The 14,549-nt window shown below is 37.2% G+C and overlaps 1 protein-coding gene across 1 annotated transcript; it reads right to left on the bottom strand.

Moving 5' to 3' along the window:
• Positions 1-3,429: 3,429 nt before the first annotated feature.
• Positions 3,430-14,032, bottom strand: LOC135199995 (translocon-associated protein subunit alpha-like). Its single transcript, XM_064228190.1, has 5 exons — positions 13,869-14,032; positions 5,897-6,112; positions 4,909-5,168; positions 4,487-4,745; positions 3,430-3,939 (listed from the first exon to the last, which is right to left on the bottom strand). Exons 1-5 carry the CDS (start codon positions 13,942-13,944, stop codon positions 3,878-3,880), a joined length of 873 nt encoding a protein of 290 aa, XP_064084260.1. The 5' UTR covers positions 13,945-14,032; the 3' UTR covers positions 3,430-3,877.
• Between the last annotated feature and the right edge of the window lie 517 nt (positions 14,033-14,549).

Here is a 14,549-nt window from a genome sequence, read left to right as displayed (position 1 = left end):
AAAATCGTTTGTCATCTGTCACTCAATATTTCTACATTACGTTACATCAAAAAATGTTAAACAACACATTGATGGCTTCTGGATTCCGTGTCAACGCTAAAGGTTTGGTTAATCCATGTCAATAATTTCTCCATAAGAAGGGTTACAGTAAGTGCCCCTGACCTTATACATGTGAACAAAATAGTACACCTACATACGTATTACAGAAAAAACACACATATGCATACATACATGTGAGTGCAAAACATACACATAGGCATATAAGTGTGTTTATCATTAAGTAACGGAATTATCCGGATTTCATTATTTTCCAGTTTTGTCAAGTTACAAGTATATAGCTTCTCTGCTTGTTCATTGGATGATGTACATTAACAGACATTACTATACGCCATTTCCATACAACATCCTAATTAATGACTACATTTACTATGTGTCAATCCCAACCAAGATCTCCATCAGTTTTGGAAAAGCTAAGAACAAAATGGAAGGGGAAGGGTTGTGTACATAACCACTCTGACCTGAAGATTAAGATGATCTGCTTTAACCTGACATTTTATTTTACCAGTATAGCTTCGTCACTTCACCTCATACCACAGAGAATTGGGAACAGTGTCTGCCTGCCGGGCATTTGCCCGTCGTGTTGACGGGGCTTAAGTCTCAGCTGAAAACCCTGACAAACAGTCAATAGGACTCCAAAGGGAAATAAGAGGAAAAGATAAAAACAGTGAATAAAATTATAGGGGAATGAAAAATGACATACACAATACATCTAAATTCAGGAGACATCGGTAGACAGCAGGAATAAATCTGCTCCGCAAGCATAAACATCTGGAAATTAGGCTCCACAACTATACCATATCTTAAACCTGATCCCAAAAAATGGTGAGACAATCACAGCAGCATCCTGCCGGTGATGAAAGCAAAAACAGTTAGGTCAGGTAAAGAAGAGTACAAATGGTATTTATCATTGTAGTGCATAGCAAACTCATTTACATCTAAGTTAGAAGTAAATATTACTCATTATTCATGATTATCATAAACTAGCGTGATGAAACTACGGTCACTTTCAAGATTCCCACAGGGTTTACCAAAAGGATTAGTTCTTAGATAAGATATGAACTTAGGAGAATGGTAAAGTTGAAAGAAACAAGTTTGTCTTTAATAGTAATTTAAATTTTAAAATTTGATAATTGCATGTAGAAAATGAAACTTTGTTTCAAAATGTCAGCTTAAGTACAGGCATTCACATTAAAAAATTTGTTTAAGTGCACTATGCATATACCAGAAGTTTGGGCATGAAGTTTGCCATTAAACATTCATGAGCCAAAAGTGTGACCAACTCAAGACATGATCAGAACATTCAACTAAACATTCTTTACATTGTGTAAAATGCCATAATCAAGTGGTTGGTTTGATCAGTCGATTTATTGCTATCAAATTTTTTTTTTATTTATATAATTTTTAGCAAAATGCCAAGCACTGGGGGAACTAAGGCCATTCAGCACTGAAACTAATTTATTACTCCATAAAATTTGCCTTTCATTACAGATGACGTGAGAGATGTTAGTCACTGACAGGAATAATTTTCAGCTGTCTTGAGGGTTTGGGCATGAAGTTTGCCATTAAACATTCATGAGCCAAAAGTGTGACCAACTCAAGACATGATCAGAACATTCAAATAAACATTCTTTACATTGTGTAAAATGCCAGAATCAAGTGGTTGGTTTGATCAGTCGATTTATTGCTATCAAATTTTTTTTTTATTTATATAATTTTTAGCAAAATGCCAAGCACTGGGGGAACTAAGGCCATTCAGCACTGAAACTAATTTATTACTCCATAAAATTTGCCTTTCATTACAGATGACGTGAGAGATGTTAGTCACTGACAGGAATAATTTTCAGCTGTCTTGAGGGTTACAGCTTTAGGTCCTTAATCATCATCTTCAATCCCACTGCACATAGTCCTGCTGCGAAAACTGAAGCATTGTTTGGTACAGAAGGGAGTTTTGTTTTGTTATGCAATACGGCAACTATTCTTACACCTGAAAAATCAATAATGAAAGATGTGGATTAACAGTCACAGAAACTATAAGTTCATGGAAGGGACTCTGCCAAGTAATAAATATGCTTCCCTTTTATTAGTTTTAAAAGCTTCAGTAGCTAACATACCATTCTTGGTCGGTCAGGATGACACCTCAAAATGGCGGGTAATACCAGACTACTGAAGTAAGTCTGAACTTTCTACTAATTCCACTCGGTACACTGCTTGTTACCCCATTTTCAGTTTCATAAATGCCTTCAAGTGTTCGGAAATGTTCTTTACAAAACAAATCTAATGTATAAAGCCATTGTTAACTTATCCACTCCACTCTTTGTTTGTTTGTTTGTTTGTTTGTTTGTTTGTATGGTGTTTTTACGTTGCATGGAACCAGTGGCTATTCAGCAACGGGACCAACGGCTTTACGTGAATTCTGAACCACGTCGAGAGTGAACTACTATCACCAGAAATACACGTCTCTCACTCCTCAATGGAATGGCCGAGAATCGAACCCGCGACCACCGAGGTGAGAAGCAAACACCAAACCAACCACGCCACTGAGGCGTTCCAGTCCACTCTTGTATTATGAAGGCTCTAACCAATTTACTTGTTTGTATTTTGTTTGTATGGTGTTTTTACATTGCATGGAACCAGTGGTTATTCAGCAACAGGACCAATGAACTTATGTGACTTCCGAACCACATCGAGAGTGAACTTCTATCACCAGAAATACACATCTCACACCTCAATGGAATGCCCAAGAATCAAACTCGCAGCCACATCGGTGGTAGGCCAAGACCATACCAATCACGCCTACTCAGGTGCCAAAAACTCCAGACTTCCACTAATTCAGCAAAACTATCATATGAAAAGCATGATAAATGCTAAGTGAAACAAAGGACACGAGATAAGTGTTGAAGACACGCAAATACCTATACTCTTATTTTTTTCCATCTGTCCATCTGCCTGTGGTGTTTGCGCATGGTAACACTGCATCCAGGGTTTTAAATAATATCCTATTTCGAATATTAAAGGTGTAATTCGTATACAGTAAATTATTAAAACACTTCAGTTGCAAATGTACACCCAGATGCCCTTTTATTTACCTAAAACTTACACATAGCGTAACTATTTAAAGCCAGGGACGCGGTGTTACCATGCGCGACCACCACAGGCGGATGGGCAGATGGAAAAAAACAGAGTATAGATAAACACAAGTTTACCTGTGGGCTGTCAACAGTTTTAGTAAATTGACTATACAGTCCTCTATGAGGAAATAAGAAACAATTAAAAAAAAGAAACCTTTTATTCCTCACTTGTTCCAATTTTGATGGGGACATATTCCTATAAAAGTAGCACAAAGTGAGAATCTAATACTTCTATGGAATCGACCACAACCAAGCATTTCTTAACTGTTGGCCCCCAAAGCAGTTTTCAGGCATACTGACACTATGGCAATGTTAACAAATTTCCCATGTGAGCCTTACCCACAATGTCATCATGTCTGAAAAGAACTTTGGGGGCTTCTCGTTTAGTTGTTTGAACAGAGGTAGGACTATAAATATGGATTACAGCCAATGCCGACACACTTACACAGTTGCATATGAATGGTGTTATAAAAATCTCAAATCTAACCACAATCAACAAATTTTTCTTTTCACCATCACAGATAACAAAAATGAGGAATGATGATTCTTCATTCAACTCCTTCAGATTAAGCATAACATGGCTTTCACGCTGTTCTGCACTGCTCTGACGACTGTCCAGACCTGCCTGGCAGATATCACATAATTCTGGACTTGGAAGCTGAGTATCTTCAGGAGTTACCTCTGAAGGTTTACTTAGAACTAGCGATACGCTTGGTCTTTCGTTGCTGTGGTGACTGACGTGGGGTCTTCTCTGCAACAGAGAAAATGAAAATGCAATTGCAACTTTATTTCCATAAATTTTTCTTGTTTAGTTCATTAATTCTTTTACTTCAAGCTAAAATAACCTACATAACTTATTAACTATGCTTAATATTTTTTAATATTTATTTGACAAAAAAAAAAAAAAAAAAAAAAAAAAAAAAAAAAAAAAAAAAAGTAAGAAAAGTAGCTTTCTTTCAAAATTGTATGTTTATAAGGCTCACTAGAAGATATGAAATAAAAAGGAGTCTTCATGGCCATAATACATGTTATACATGTACGTATTCACTTATGAGAATGAGGAATAATAATGACAACGTTTCCACAAATGATGGTATGGTCTAACAATGCTCAAGACCTGTATACGGTATTGTGCCTAGTTGTTGACACATACAATTCAACTAACTACAAAGATTTCCAATATCTGTTAAGTACAGTATTATGCCAATCAAGTACATTTATAATAAAAAGAAATATAAACTATCTAGCATTTTCATCATCTAAAAACCCAAATACATCTCAAGAGATAAAATACTTACTGAGGTCATCCAGGACCTCCTTGGGAAGCCAGTCATAGTCGACTCCATCCTTTTTGTTGGTACCCATCTCCATGAGAGGCTTCTTGCTTGCCTTCTTGCGTCCAAATGAGGAGAGAAAGTGATGACCAGCAACGAGCAACAAAACAGCAAAGGCCAACATGAACACATACAGGAAGAAGGTTTCTCCATCCATACCCTCATCAATTTCAATAATATTGACTGTCTGGTTGAACACTGGTTCCACAAATATATTGCCATCCTGAAATAAAGGTAAGATAAGTCAATGTCAGAGTCATCTCCAATCCTCCATGACATTTCATTGTGCAAAAAATATTACAGGTATTTCAAGATACCCTAAGAAACATTGAGCAAACACTAAATACTAAATAACTTTTGCTCTACATCCTGTATAACCAACTTACAGCATCATGATATGCTAAGTTGATGGTCAATCCCAAAGGACGTCCAGCGAAAGCTTCAGCTGGGAAGAAACTGTACATAACAGTAGCTTCCTGACGAGGTTTGACAGCCCTATTGTAAGGGATGGCAGTGAAGTTCTGGATGTAAAATGAGAAGTCCATGGGATAACGGAAGGAAGCATCAATAGCATCCAAAACGAAGTCTTTGTCGCCATTGTTTGTGAAGCCAACTAGGAACTCGACAAGCTTACCAGCAGGAAGTTCTGAAATACAAAATCAATTTTTAACACTATGAAAAATGACTTCTGCATAGATATAACAGAATTTCCCATTCAACAAACTGTAAACCTAATATCAGAGTATCTCCCATACAAATAAAAACTTTACTACTGGCTATTTGTCAAAAGTACTGTAGATCAAATCATAAACTTTGAATGACATTTTTAATGCAGTAACACTGTAAACTGAAATAAGACTTGGCCTCATTGTGAAAAACAGCATCTAAACACTAGCCAGAAAATTACCAATTTCATATACTGCAACTTCTCATCAATTACTATATAAAATACAAGCCAGAAATACCACTGTAAGTCTGCCAGAAACATAAACTTCACCCTTTGCCTTTCCAAAGCAATGAAATTAAATCTGCAGTCCTTGGGTGAAAATTTTTTTTTTTTTCTCAATACTTATGTTCTCCAGAAAGACACAGTTAGTGAAATTTTGCTTCCAAAGGCATTAGGCTGTGAATATGAATATTACATGCTTATTTAGTGCTAGGAAAGCAAAACCACTAGCATTACTAGTTATGAGGACAGGTACCATCACTTGGATTGATAACAAAGTATTAACAATTGTGTTTCTTACTGACAATGACATTATCTATACTTTAAATACTTTAAGTACTACATCCCTAAACCAGTAAATACTATATATACTGATTACAGTTCTCTAGTATATCAACTTAAAAGAGTCAAGAAATAATATACCATACCTGCTCCAGTGCCAGTGGGTTTTGTAAAGAGAATGATGGTATCAGCATCGGGTGAACCTTTTGCTTCTTCCTCCTCCTCCTCTTCCTCTTCTTCCCCTTCCGTTGTTTCAACTTCTACTCCAGTTCCATCAGCAACATTCACTTCATCGTCATCTTCAATGATGTCATCTTCCTCGCTTTCAACTTCATCCTCTTGAGCATAAGCCACTAAATTACCTGGAAGAGAAAAGGGAAAATAATCTGCAAGCTCTTTTTACAACACAGATGCTACACGAAGTTCTATTTTCATATCAATCCCTTACAAACAAAGGTGTAACTTTCCTATCTACATGAGAGGAAGAAGAAAATTATTTCAAAGTGGACTGAACACAAGAGCACAGTACAGTAGTATTACAGATTCTTATGACAACCTTACAATACAGATAGTACTACTTTAATCCAGGACAGTAAAACTTTCAAATTTCCCTAAGTTGTTATTCTTGGAAAAAAAAGTGTTACATTTGCAGTTATTTTTACAGGGGGTTTAAACAAATCATTCATATCTGAAAATATTACACTGGCAGGCAGCATGTACAGTAAGAGCCAGAACAGGAACACCCAAGAAAACCCACAATCAAACAAAAAGACACCTGGGTTCTTATGTAAATAATATGCATTATTTAAAGAATGACTAGTATTTTATATGACTGAAACTGTCTCTCTTTCTAGTTGGAAAAAGCCATTTGTATACAACAAAAAACTCTGCACTGTATAAATACTAATAGAAAACAAGCTATATATTAATTTCTAAAAACACAAATCTTTTCTGATCTATAATAGAAAAAAAATCCTTTAAAACACGTTTCTCTTATGCTGTAAGTCACCTGGCTGAGAGGTGTCTACTTATACCCAGCAAGTGTGATTTGGGCTTGTTGCCAACACTCATCTGGCAAAATGTGAGAAACTATGAGTGAGTTAACTACAAAGTGCATTTATGTATACACCACCACCCTTACACCATTAACATACTACAGTACTCTCACTAAGGATAGGGTTGTCGTGGATGATGTGTAATTGCTACCAATAAAAACAATATTAATCTTAGAATCACATCTGAAATTCTCTGAGAATTTGCTAGTAGGCTACAATAGAATATTCATTGTGGGAAGGAACAACCTCAACAAATATAATATAGAACCAGTATACGTAAGATGACCTGACCTACGGATTAGCTACAAATTCAAAACTGTTCTTATCAAAGCCTTACTTTGAGGACCCTACTTTCTAAGAGAACAAAACCATATCACAAAGACATTGTGTAACTAGTATACATCTTGCTTGTTAGTTTTTCCCAACAAAGAATTATTCTTCAACCACCGATATCACACATTTGTCATCAGAGTTTTCTGATGCTAACTTAATAATCTTTTTTTTTTTTTTTTACAGGATGTTGACAGGATGCCTTATCTGGCCTAGGTCTGAGATGAGTGAGGTAGGATGAAATACTATGATCTAAACCCCGAAAGAAACAATATCCACTTGTGGAGATCATGCCAAGAGAAGTTGGGGAATCCACAGAAGGGCACGATGTCATAAGAATTGCTGTTACTACCAAACTACACAATTTTTCTCTGAAAAAGTAGTCACTAAAGACTGCCAACCAAATTAACTCTGACTTTGGCTTGCTGAGAATGTCAGTACTGGGGGCGAAAGTTAATGTTAATTCCTTAAAATGGCATTACAGGAAAGGACTGTAACACAATACCATATTGGAAAAGTTATTTTCATACTGATTTGACACAATATGAGGCATTTTTATCACCATAAACTCCACTCTCACAACCACCACATCACTGACACATCCCAAGTTAATCTTTTCCAAGTTCATTATGATGAACATGATGTACTGAAGATTATCCTATCTATAGTCCTTGTGGTTTTGTTAAAGGTATCGGCGGGGTCGAGGATTAATTTTGAGTGACGGTGTTCAAACTTCCACAGGTGGTACCTCTAGTTTGACCGAAGATGGACAAAAAATTTCAAGTGAATTGGACGAAAACTTTTTTTAAAGAATATTTTTGCTTTTAAACTTAACTTTTTTTAAAGTACATCTCCTCTTTTATTTATCATTCAATTAAATAAAGTAATAGCAGAAAGTTTAATTCTTATCAAATAAAATGGCAAACTCAAAAATCTAATATATGATGTATGGTATTTAAAAAAAAATATTTTTTAAAATGTAATAAAAAATACTATAAAATTATATATTAAATCCTGGTAAAAACTTTTCTTTGAGAGAAAAAAGAAAAATAAATTTGCCGATGTGTTCTCTCACTATCTTTATTCAAATTGCTTTTTAAATTGTTAAAATCCATAAAGTTTCTTGGAAAAGCCTACATGGCACCTGTTCCCCTCTCTTTTATAAGAGATATTATTCCCTCTAAAAAAAATTGATGTATAAAAGTCTGAGGAAATGTTGCAATCGATTGAAAATAACATACACGATTACATAAAACAAATATAACAATTCTCTCTCAGGACAACTGCCTCGCATCAGGAAGAGTTGCCATCTCTATCAGGAAAACATATTGTACAGCATACGAAACAAAATGCAATGGAAAGAAATAAAATACTTGAAGAATGAATGCAAATAGAAACAGTAAAACTCTACTTGGGTGTGGCCTTTAAACCACTTAAAAAAGAAAGCTTGTATGATATTATCTTTTTTGTGTGTGGCAATGGCCGGATCCCAGATCTGTGGAAATATGACAATAACTCATTTTCACGAAAATTACAGGCCGCCAATACCCTTAGCTAATTATATTGACAAATGCAAGCCCCTAAGAATGAAATGGCATCTGTCAAGTTTGTGACTCCTTATGAACTACCTACTAGTTAGAAAAGTAGTGGGTTCAGAAAATCCATGCTACACCACAAGAAAGGCTTCAAACGTTAAGTTACTAACAACAGAATTAAAATAATTTCATTTTTCCTGGCTTCAGAGATGAAAACAACCTTAGAAATAAGATCAAGGTTAGTAAATTTACAAGGCTAAAAGCTAGGATACTCTAAAATTAATCAGCCATGCTTAGTACTGATGTTATTCAAATTCTGAGGTAACAATTATTCTATCAACTGTGCCACTCTTCTGACTAAATAATGATGACGAATTTCCCAATCTACCAAGGTTGGGTCAATCACCACTGCTAAATTATAGATCACACAGTCAACCCTAGCATAAGACAGCAAGTAGGCTAAATACAAAACCCACCAGCACCTCAGTATAACAACCATGCATCTCCTCATCACAATACACAAGAAATAAATAAGTACCTAATACAGGTAGTAGTAGGTAGCTATGTGTTACCTGTACCATGAAGGGTTAAGTTTAAAATAGTTTTGGAGGGTCTACAGTGGGAAAGATTTGATAAAAGATCAGACACAGTTTACAGGGCTATGCCGAATATCTAATTCTGATGTAGTTACATATTGAAACCAAAAGATCTTGAAGTCTTTCATTAACTTTTCCTCAACAAATGAAATCTGGGTCACTCTTACCCACAAACATACTGCCTTCACTGTCAAACTTTGAAGGCATATGCTAACTGTATGCAAAGCTAAGAGTGGGGTCCAGCAGAAACCTCTTTTAAAATTTTGAACCTGGCATCCAGAACAGGTTGTGTGTGTGTGTGTGTGTGTGTGTGTGTGTGTGTGTGTGTGTGTGTGTGTGTGTGTGTGGGGGGGGGGGGGGGGGGGGGGGGGGGTGGGGGGGGGGGGGGGGGGGGGGGGTTAGGAGAGTCAGGTTGGATTCAGGAATCTACATTGGGTTACGATACATCTTTGCAGTTCTCTCCATGATTAAAGCTCCAGTAAGTTTAGGTTGGGGAGCTAGCAAGGAAAAAGCTGCAGATTACCTACTAGTAGGTACCTAGGAGTTGAGGCCCTAAACCAGCTTAAAGGATGTTGTTAGTAGGTTTGACTAAAGGCGGGATCCTTTGGGACCAATCCAATGGTACCCTTAAGTGTGGTTAGGACTCTCTAAACAGCATTAATCGTTGAGGAAACCCAGTGAATGAATGAAACATTAAACTTATGCTACCTAGTAGGTAGCTATACCTAGCTACTAGGGGGAAACATCAGTACAGGCCAACCCTCATCACGGTAGACGGGTCTTATTCACTCGATATTTAATTGGTGAAACATGAATACAATTGCAACTCTAAGCATACCATTTAAAACAAGACTGAAGTTTTCGTCAACATATTGTGATATATGAAAGCCCCATACGAACTAAAATAAGCATGTGAGCTCTTCGTAAAATATGTTTTCAAGGCAGTTTTTGAAATCCAATATGGCGGCTACGTTTTTCATGGACGGTTCTCATCAGTGACGGACACCATCTTTCCCCAGCCTTCCCAGCACTCATTTGAACAATGTTAGCGTATGTATGTAACGTTTATTGATCTTACTCAAGATTGCAGTTGTAATCAGCACAATAAAACAACATTTTGTTGCCTATATTAGTGAAAGTATGAAACTTGTTATTCCCGGGGTTATGGTTGGAACTGAATTCATTCTTACCTTGTAATCGGCGGTTTTTATCCTTACTGCCATCACAACTGAAACTCCACAGTGCTTATTTGTGATTGTTATTATACACATTTTGGTCTCAGTTCACTCACATTGCACTTTAAAACCCGTTGCTGTTCCTGGTTTCTAATCGCCGCGCGCCATAAACACAATACAAATAGCAGACGACGACAGACGACGACAGACGACGAAACTGCAAAGTTTTATTCCCTAAAACTGTTTACTTACTCGTTATTTAGTTTAAATTTACATTGTTATTTAAAAATTTTGATTTAATAATTCATGTATATATCCCTTTTTTGCAACCAAATTACCCCGAAAAATTTGAACAGATATTTCGAAACGGTAGATTAAAATCAACTGTTTTCTTTCTAACGTTTTTCGTACATCTGGCTGCCCGAAAACCATAGAGGAACGAATACGGAAAAGTGCATAGAGGAACGACTACGTTTTTTTTTTTTTTTGCTTTTTTGTTTTTGCTAGCACTTTTCATTGATTTCAGTCTTTATTAGTATTTTGAATTTCTTAAATAATCGTATGCCAGAAATAAATGTAACCTTTAATGTTTGCATGCTTTAATGTTTTGCATGCTAAGAATGGCAAAATCATCGTTGCCCACATTAGTGAGGCTTCACACATACGCCGTTCCATTATCCTGTTAAGCGTCCGCCCCTGATGAGCTCGCTGCTAACGTACCGTCACGCTTTTTTTTTGTAATCATGCGATCATAGCACTGACGATAGTTTTTCAAAGTTAATATTGATTTTTATGCTTGTTATTCATACTGTAATTAACTGTAGGAAATTCTCTCTCTCTCTCTCTCTCTCTCGGAGTCCAGTCACTCGGCAAAGAAAAGTCATCTTCACTCCCGCAATTGGAAGAAAAGTTTGTATCATCACTGGAGGATTCAGAACTAGAGCTCTCATCATCAAATAGGTTATCAATATCACACTCCTCATCTAGTATTTGATTGATCTCACCTAAAGAAATATGCCTCCTCTTTTGGGACATTCATTGTGAAAGACGCGAAATCAAATTTGTCTCGATAAACGCCCGAAGCGTATTGAAAGAAAACCAACAGGGTACAGGCAGTTTTCTAGCATAAGCGACCACCAGGAAAGAGTTGCCAGGCTGGAAATAAGTTTCCCATGTGCTGAGAGTGTTACCAAATGATGTTCCTACACTTTCTATACGAGTAAACGTATTATTACGGGGCTGACGGCTTGACAAGCACAGTTAAAGTCTTGAACGTAATATCCCGTTGAAGGCGCTACCGAGTAGATCGCGGTAAACGTATTATTACGTGGGTGACCGGCTTAACAGGGTTATAAACTGGTTTCCCATGAATTCTAGTGTCATAGTAATGCTTAATAATGATTAAAATTGGCTTTAATATTTATGTATATATACTTCCAATACATAGCCTAATTTCACCAATTTCAACGTTTTTGTGTGTAGTCTTATACCCAGTTGGAGGGTCAACACATACCGAATGGCAACAGAGAGAGAGAGAGAGAGAGAGAGAGAGAGAGAGAGAGAGAGAGAGAGAGAGAGAGAGAGAGAAAGGAAGGCGGAGAAGAACGAAGAAGAAAAGGGATGGCGGTGGAGGGGGGGGGGGGGTTGGGGATTGAGGGAGGGTAGGTGGAGCTTTATACGCGTGTTCGTATCCATTTCTGCATAATGGAGTTTTTGTCTCTTGGTACAAGGACAAGTGTCGTTATTCTTTACGATTAGTGATTCACGATACCCTTATAATTACGGCACTGGGTGGTAATGCACTATAGCAAAAATCTCGTTCTGTTAAGAGTGTTCGTTACAGAAATAGGTATTGCCCAAAAACGTGCTTGCACTGTCTCTGAAACCCATAGTAGACATGCTGCTTAGTTGTCAATCAAGTTTTTATAACCAAGTATTTTTTACAAGCTAGCTATTGAAATAAATTTGTATTTTTCTCAGTCAAAACATATGCCCCTCAATGCTAACTTTCCTCTTTTAACGACTTTCTGGTCATTGCAAATTCGGCCCCATAATTTCTTATGGTGCGAAACAGACAAGAGGACCCATGGACCCGAAAACGATTGCGTCACACTACGGCGATAATCCAGCAGTAAAACATCTTCATATATCCAAAAAGTAAATAATAAAGATATTATATGTGCGCATTACGATTATAACAATTACATGTATAGCTGATAACAATCTGCATGAATAACTGGTAAACTGTTCTGCAATGACCAGTTGAGTATAGCAATTATTTACAATAGGTACGAAAGTCAAGATGTCGTGACGTCATAATACAGAACTTGAAAGAACGTTCTAATTCAGAAAATAATTACTTAAATTTGAGTCAGAGTCGAGTTACTTTTTCAATAATGAATATTTTCAAATTAATCATCATAAATATGTAAAATATTGATGTTTTACTACTTATTTAAAAATTAGCCAAGAGCACGCTTCTCGTCATCTTCTACCAACAGCTGTTTACGCCTGGCTTGTTGTTGATGAGAAATCGTGTTTCGATTGTTTGTGATAAAACAAAGTGCTTCCAGCGTCTGTGGGTACAAGTGGTGCGGATTTATCACAGGAAATGGTTAGTTTATTGACACAAGCTACTCCGTAAACATCGAGATGGCGTCAATCTTCTAAATACCTCGAGTTGTAAGTAAAAAATGTTGAACGCGTTTTGGTGAGATTTGCCACTGCCGTGGGCGCCATTTTCAGTACCCTCTGTTTAAATCTGTTTAAATCTTAAAATTTGGCCTTAATTTCTAACTTTGGGGAAAATACTTACTTCGAAAGGAGAGTAGAGGTCTTTAGCTCCGTTTCTCACCAACAACAAGTCGCGACTGATGCCCATCTCGGGTGTCAGGACGCGTTATAATGTACTTTTTCGGAGGGTGGCTTGCACTGATGGTAGCTGGCCTGCGTGGCCTGCTTTGATGTTTTACCCTAGGCTATAAAGCCAAGGAGAAGCGGCCTTAGCTACTAGGTAGCTACCCAAAAACACAGATGCAAAAAGGAAGCAGGTTAAAAGGCTAATAAATTAGGTTCATCTAAGGGCAGGAGGGACGATGCAAAATGTTTACCGTCGGTGCCCTAGGTAATGCCTACAGTTTCCCACGTGAGATGCACTGACGGCACTTGGGCCTCTCCCTCTAAGGTACTAAAACCTATTGACTCAGATGCTCTGTAATCCTATAAAACCCGGCATATACTTAAGAATGTCCCGTCACACCACTCCTTTTTCTTAACCGTAAGGTTACGTTACGACCTGTAGGTACGTATGGACATCCATCCATATCGTATACCTTATAAAGATGACCCAGCTTAGCCTCCCCAGAGATGACCCTTGGTCTGGATATTAGTCTTCCGTTATGAGTCGAAGAGGGTTAAAACTGCTTACCTTCGTTGGTGATGGTAATGACGGCCGGTAATACTAGCAGTAATAGAAACAGCAACTTCCTCAACATGGAAAACATCTTGCCCCGACAGTCAATAGCGGTGAGCGTCAACCACACGTACGCAAAGACTTTCTCAACTACAAACACGGCCAGCCGTCTGCTGCTGAACGGAGAACGGGAATTATGGGTAACAGAGCATCGTGGCCAGCTACTCATTTTAATATATTATTATTTTGTCATCATCTGCCACCACAAATATAATCAAAATATTGGTAAATAAATTTATTTTAAAACTATCTAATTCACACTGGCATAATTCTAACGTGAAATGTTTTGACCCAAATAAATGGAGGGAAAATGGTTAAATAATTTTGGCACCTGACGTTTACGTGAAGTGACGTGCCGGGTCTCCTGGACACGGAGACCAGAAATGAAACGGCCGTGGAACTATAGCTGACAACAAAGAAGAGAAAGTTGGTTATCCCTTCCTGTATTAAAGTGACTAATACTCACACATTTGCTATGAATATAATACATATGAAATTCTAATCATTACTATAGTCAAAATATTTGGTTATTTCCTTACTCTATATGTTTTAATTTAAACTACATTTTACATGGTTGGTTGGCAATTCTGCTCAACGTTGACGTTTCATATTCCTCGGTCACGCAAGTGACAAGTT

Source organism: Macrobrachium nipponense, chromosome 26 (genome assembly GCF_015104395.2).
Source record: "Macrobrachium nipponense isolate FS-2020 chromosome 26, ASM1510439v2, whole genome shotgun sequence".
NCBI lineage: Eukaryota > Metazoa > Arthropoda > Malacostraca > Decapoda > Palaemonidae > Macrobrachium > Macrobrachium nipponense.
Note: the sequence above shows the minus strand (reverse complement) of the source record. Positions and strands in the feature narration are given on the sequence as shown.

Coding starts and splice junctions, on each gene's coding strand:
- LOC135199995 (XM_064228190.1), bottom strand. CDS start 13,944: ATGTTTTCCATGTTGAGGAAGTTGCTGTTTCTATTACTGCTAGTATTA. Junction 6,113..13,868: donor CATTACCATCACCAACGAAG/GTAAGCAGTTTT, acceptor TTTCTCTTCCAG/GTAATTTAGTGGCTTATGCT. Junction 4,746..4,908: donor ACTTAGCATATCATGATGCT/GTAAGTTGGTTA, acceptor CCTTTATTTCAG/GATGGCAATATATTTGTGGA.